Raw genomic sequence first — 6,640 nt, 5'->3', positions numbered from 1 at the left:
ATGTTTAGAATACATATGAAAGAATGGAGATTTTGTTTATTGATGCAATTGCACTGAAATAAAAGCAAACATGAGCATTTCACAAGTAAAGAACTGTCTTCTTGTTGTTGTTGTTTTTATACAGCACTAGTAGGCTAAAGCTGATCAAATTCTGTATTATATACTCACTACTGTTACTCTTTATATTAGTAACAGGACTGACAATAACAAGATTGAGATTTTGGGATAAAATGAGCATGGGGTGTATGCTAATATTATGAGAATACTCAGCAAATTCTATTGATTTACTAAAGATTAGTATTTTTAAAATAAACAAATTACATCTGAGAAATAATTCAGGCAACAAGACAGTATGTTAAGATTGACACTCCCTCATCATCACTTCTCTCTGCCCAAGCGTTGGCAGACATCCCAGTTACTGAGTTCACCATGAACTTGTTTATCAGAAACATAGGAGATAGAGTTCAGCCTTGCGTATAAAGCTACGATTATATGAATGAAAGTTCATTACTACATGTCTCCACTGCTTCAGATTCAGTTTCCTGCTTCAGCATCTCTTTGTTTTCTCTTCAGCAGATCATCTGCTATGTGCACAATCTGTGTGAGAGCCCTCAGGATCAGCACATCCATGTCATTTTCAGGATCGATCTCCTCGTGGTAGTTCTTCACAGGGAAGATGTGGCTCACAGGGACACCAACCGCATTAGAGCACTCCTGCATCTGGAGAATGAAGAACAGGCTGAATATTACTGGGGATTGTAATAAATAAAATATAATATGCTCTAAAACATATTTGTGTTTGTGACATTATAAATCTATTTGTGTGAACCGCTTCATTCATTAAAGCTCTGTTTTTTGGTCTAGCCATGCTAATCACTACAGCTAGCTGTGTTGAGGCTAAACTCTGGAGTCTGTTAAAGAAAAAAACTGCACACAAAAGCCAGAGGACTAACACCAGAGAGAGGACTCATATTTACCTTCTCTTTTATCTTCTTGCTAGTGTAGATTTTTCTTAGATCTTTTTGGACTAGTGGGCATGCTTCATCCACCTTTGTCATGATGATTGCCTGAGGAATTTCTGTTGAATTTCAACATAAGGTTAATATTTACTCGTGCTATATTGCTGAAAGTTTTTTTATATATTCTCCATCCTTTTGATAGATTTGTGTGGCATGAAGAAATCCAAATAAACTGTTGGACCCATGGTTTTGTCATTTCCATGCATTGTATTTTAACGAACTCCTCCTAGAGTTTTATTCAGATCAACACCAAACTTGGTCAGTTAAATCTAAAGGCCTTTGCGATGTTAAATTGCGAAGATCTTTAGATTTCGTTAAAGGGCGTGTCCATGGCGGCCTGACAAATTTCGATGTTTCGCCATGAAGAAGGAAGTTGCTGTAACTCAGACATACAATGTCCAATCTGCCCCAAACTTCACATGTTAGATAAGACTTCTGCCCTTAACAGATCTACATGCCCACATTCAGTTATAGTCCTAGCGCCACCCGCTGGCAACAGGAAGATTGGCACATATATGGAATATACTTTGATATATTCCACTTATAATTATGACTTTAAACGCATATTTCTCACCATTCACCTTTTTACTAAAGCCACTCGCTGGCAGTGAGCCCGGGTACGAGGGCCCGTTCATCGCTGCTTGCAGCTTTAATTATTTTTATTTTATCATGTGCAGATTTTAACAGACTATTTTAATGTTTGGCTGTTTTACTCACCCAGACTGCTGGCCTTCTCTCTAATATATTTCATCTTTTTGAAGACTTCTTGATTCATCATCGATACCTTGTCAGCTGCGATGACGTACACCAGGCAGTATGTCAGATGCTCAGGGCTTGTCTCACTTCTGTAGTCCACATCTTTACCAGAAACAGCTGGATTGAACTGAATGGAAAAGTAAAATAGAAAAACAAAGAGATGAGTGGAAAGAGGACATACATCTGTCCTCTTCATATGAAGGATAAAAGAGGAAAGGCACTCTTTTATAATTTGATGTCAATGCATTGTTCGAATAAAAGAAAAGTTTCCTCACATTGTGTCCTTCCTTAAGGAGACCCTCAAGGGATTTGGCAATGTCTTCTGGATGAGCTCCCTGTGCTTCTTCGGATTCTAAGCCCATGATGTCATTGAAGACAAAAGGCAGAACTGATTGTCCATTACTTATGTAATAAGTCCTGTACTGTAGATAAATGCAGAAGTAAAACAACAAAATAAACAATTTCAAATGTATTTGATATGGACACATGCAAAAGCAAGCAGCACATAAAACAAGGCATTTGGATTGGTTCATGAAGATGACTTCTTTTGCTTGTCGATGCAGATGATCCTAGCAGTCATAGCTAGGGATTGCTTGGCATAAATCCAGATGCACACTTCAGTAATTCAGCCATTTTAAGAAATGCAAGACATGTAATGTATCCTGGGTAATGACCCTACTAAATTAATGTAATAATACTATTGATAAAACTGCAAATATGGTTGCTTAAGCCACATTTCAAGAGTTTAACCGCACAGACTTGTCCCAGTGTGCATCACATCTCCTCATTCAACACAGTTATTATGATGGTGTAATCATGTTTTTATTCAGAACTAGTGTCACTGGAGCAAAAACAGCTAAAATAGCTGGCAATATTATGTCTGGAACATAAGTTAGCCAAAACAAACTTCTTTCATTAATTAAACTGTGACAGCGCTAACATTCAGGTGTGTTGCCTCAGTAGCTTCATTTTCATGAAGTGTGTCGTCTGCATAATTTAGTAAGCCATTTTATTTTATTTTAAAACCGGTCGGGTTCATACACTTACTGTTTTTGTAAAACTTCTGCTAAACCCAGCATCAGCAAGGGCTTCTGTTGTGATTCTTCCTTGAAAAACACTATTGATTGAGTTGATGAAGCTGGACTTTCCTGCTCCAACTTCTCCAGCTAGCAAGATCCTGACGTACTTAACATTAGAGTCGCTCAGCTCAAGTTCCCTGAGATTTTTCTCCAAAAGTTCTTTCCCTCTGTTGAAAAAGGGGTATTTTCTTACAAAGCAATGTTGAAGCCATGGGCATCACTGGGCTATTTTTAGTGGGCTGTAGCTAGCCTACTTATCCCTCCTAAAATTGACTCCACTTTAAATTTCTGAAAGACATAAATAATATGAAAACAGTGACTTCTCCTCATCTTTCAGTGTGTTCTTTATCAATCCCCGGTGGCGCAGAGCGAGAAAAAGATGACAAGGTGTGTGTTTAACGATAGATTATCATAATATCTACATCTGTGCTGTTCTGTTCTTTGTCATAAATACAGTTTATACTTTACACTTTAAGTTTTCTCTGCATTCACCCATCATTACACCACACCTGGTTCCTCCAGTGAAAATTAAGCACATATGAATGCATACTTTATAAAATAATCATGTTGTCATTTTCATCTGAAAATTTTACTTTCGATGTAATACATTTTCCAGTGCATGTGACAGAGGTTTGCATACTTGAGCTAAAGAAAGAGTGTTGTACTAGAAATGCAAACAGTAATATTTTTTACATATGCGTGTGTGTGTGATCATGAAGACTTGTATTTGGCTTATTCAGTTATATGTTATACTTATCTATGCAATACAGTGGAATACACTTTTTGGTATATAAATGTATCATACCACTCCTATTAGTCAAACATTATATATATATATATATATATATATATATATATATATATATATATATATATATATATATATATATATATATATATTATAAATATATATTATATATTATATCCTGATTGGGGGCTGAGCCCCACTAAAATGAAAATCCTAGAATCGTTATAATTTTTATTTTTTTAAAGAAGAATTATTTTCCACTTACTCCCAGTGTGTTGTCCTCCATGGTTGATCAAGTTCTGTAATAGCAATAATAAAACAGAAATAATTTGTGATTATAAAATGGATTATAAAAAGATTTCTTCCTTCAACATCACAGTCTTAGATATTGACCATCCTTAGACTTGTGTTTGTGTTGTACATATTTGAACAGTTCAAATGTATCAATTTAAAATGCACTTCAACAAGCATGTTTAACTTGAAACGAATGATTATTTTCTGATGACGTCTTGCCCTTTTACCTGGTCATTTTTTTTGTCATTATCAATAGAAAAAAAATCACACATTTGCTGTTTCACATGTCCAGCCTGAACTCTCACAAAATGATATCTTATGCTAACATGCATGTAAAGACAAGACAATCCATCTAAAAATATACTCACCTTGCACTGTTGAGACTGATCTTTCTGTTGATTCTGATCCTCCCATCGTGATTTTATTTGTAAATTTAGAAAATAAAACACTAGTAAATTTCAGTAAATTGAACAGTAAATTAAAGCCAAAGATGACCAGTTCAATACAGAGTAATAACAAGACAGACAGTGTTTCAAGGGATGCTCAAGCAGGCTGTGACAGCATCTCTCATTTCAGCCTATATTTATACCCCAGATCTAACTTTCACTTTTGCCTTGTCAATGGTTTTATGACTAAGCAGCTTTTAATCAACTCTGTGTCATGCTGTTACACAATAAAAATACATAGATACTCCAAACAAATTCTGTTTTAAAGGACAAATTGTAAAGTATTTCATGGATTGAAATAAGAAGAATTATAAAGCAAGGTTCAAATGTGATAATTAAGTGTTTTTTTTTTTTTTTTTTTTTTAAATACAATAAAAAATTAAATAATTTGTAAAACGAAAAAAAAATATATATATCTTTGCCATCATCTCAGACATCTGAATTTGCCGCTGACCCATATTTCACTTCTCATGTGGCTTCAGTTCTCTTTAAATAAAGCATAATATAGTATGCAGATCTCCTGTACCAATATAACCTCCTATAATCATTCTTATTTTCTAAATGCAGACTGTCTGGCCAGTAATTCAGAATTAACAAAATTAACTTGTTACAGACACTTAACTAACACTTTTAAATCACTAGCCTAGCTTTCCTCTGAAGAGCTGATAGCATGAACAAATATTTTCATTAGGTCATCCATTTAAATACTTCAGTAAAACTATTCTTTAAACACCCATAATTCTAGGAAAACTGTCTGATGGTGGGACAATGGGGAGGGATTGAGCAACTGCAATGATTTCAAGTAAATAGAAAGTAAAAGGAGAATCAAAATAATGGTAGGCCAGTATCAACAACACCAGACAGACTTGATTAGATTGCTGTGGATTTTAGTCATATGTTTAATGATATGTTAATACATCTATAATAATAATAGCTTTATGTTGAATTTTATGCCATTTTTGTTTATAAGTGCTTTAGTCAGTCACAATACATTTGCCTGTCCGTAAGTCCAGAGTAAGCTCTCTCTCATGTATTAAACACCCTCAAGTCCATTTTTACTTTCATTTGTGCAAGCTGTCTTTCACACATTAAAATGCATACACCATTAAAAATAAAGGTTCTTTATTAGCATTGATGGGTCCATGAAGAACCTATAACAACCATGGGACCTTTCCACTGAACAAAATGCTCTTTAGATTATTAAAATATTTTCCAAACTATGAAAAAAAAAATATTTTTAGAATTGTTCTATTGTTGTTTTAATTAATAGTGTTCTTTCTTTAGGACAGCACATACTTTATTACAAATTAAATTAATTAAAAATTCAGTTTCCCAGATTCACTGCCGCTCCACCATCTGGGTGAACTCCTCCTCGGTGACTGGCGGTGGCACTGGACGGCCCTCGGTGGACGGCACGACACTCCTCTACCGCCCAGTGGACGGCAATGGCTCCTCCGGTTTTGGGCAGCTGGCAGGAGTCCCCCGTTCCCTGCTCCTCCTGATTCCTTCATGGATGGCAGCAGGCTCCGGCCCCCTGGCGAAACGGCGGTGACTCCTCTGCTCCCTCACGGACGGCAGCCGCCCCTCCACATCACGGGCGGCCGGCAGTGAGCTCGTCCATTCCCGGCAACTCACTCCAGCCCACCGCCTCGAGCATCCCCGGCGCCCGACTGCTACGCACAGCGGGTTCCCCCCAGCGGCGAGGGATCTTCGGCAGTGCATCTCTCCTTCCTCCTGGGCTTCGGCACCAATGTAACGCTGTACAAACTTCCTAATCATCCGGAAGAAGGAGGCGGGAACTGGCAGACAATCAAAATGACTTTAATAATAAAATGAAGACAAAACAGCGCGGCAGCCCCTCACGGACGACTTCCGCGCACAAACAAAAACAAAACACAAATAAAATCCAGGCCTGGTCCTCTCTCATCCTTCACTGTCATCGCTCCTGTTTTATATCCTTCCATCTCCTGCGTGGGACGCGAGACCGGTGAGTGGTGCAGGTGTCGCTCATTTCCCAATTACTCCACCGGCCTCGCCCCGTTCCTATGGCTCTCAGCCCCGCCCCACTCGTCACAGTTTCTAAGGTGGAAGAATGCAGTTTTTTTAACATGGGAAATATGATTTTCAAAAGACAAATTGCTGTCTAATATAACACCCAGATTTCTGACTGTAGAGGAAGTAACAGTATATCCGTCTAGTTGGAAATTTAAATCTACAAGATGCTGTGTACAGTTTTTTGGTCCAATAATTAATATCTCTGTCTTATCCGAATTTAACAGGAGAAAATTATTGGTCATC

General features: G+C 37.2%; 1 protein-coding gene across 2 annotated transcripts; it reads right to left on the bottom strand.

Annotated features, from left to right (window-relative positions):
* Positions 1 to 4,471, bottom strand: LOC127938755 (interferon-induced protein 44). Of its 2 annotated transcripts, XM_052535595.1 has the most exons (7): positions 4,265 to 4,471; positions 3,868 to 3,901; positions 2,823 to 3,021; positions 2,051 to 2,197; positions 1,737 to 1,902; positions 978 to 1,078; positions 2 to 720 (listed from the first exon to the last, which is right to left on the bottom strand). In XM_052535595.1, exons 1-7 carry the CDS (start codon positions 4,308 to 4,310, stop codon positions 535 to 537), a joined length of 879 nt encoding a protein of 292 aa, XP_052391555.1. In that variant the 5' UTR covers positions 4,311 to 4,471; the 3' UTR covers positions 2 to 534. The 2 variants fall into 2 exon arrangements, with proteins under 2 accessions (XP_052391556.1, XP_052391555.1); XM_052535596.1 differs by lacking the exon at positions 2,823 to 3,021 and having other exon boundaries at positions 1 to 720; positions 4,265 to 4,436.
* Between the last annotated feature and the right edge of the window lie 2,169 nt (positions 4,472 to 6,640).

Source organism: Carassius gibelio, chromosome A20 (assembly GCF_023724105.1).
Source record: "Carassius gibelio isolate Cgi1373 ecotype wild population from Czech Republic chromosome A20, carGib1.2-hapl.c, whole genome shotgun sequence".
NCBI classification, from domain to species: Eukaryota; Metazoa; Chordata; class Actinopteri; order Cypriniformes; family Cyprinidae; genus Carassius; species Carassius gibelio.
Note: the sequence above shows the minus strand (reverse complement) of the source record. Positions and strands in the feature narration are given on the sequence as shown.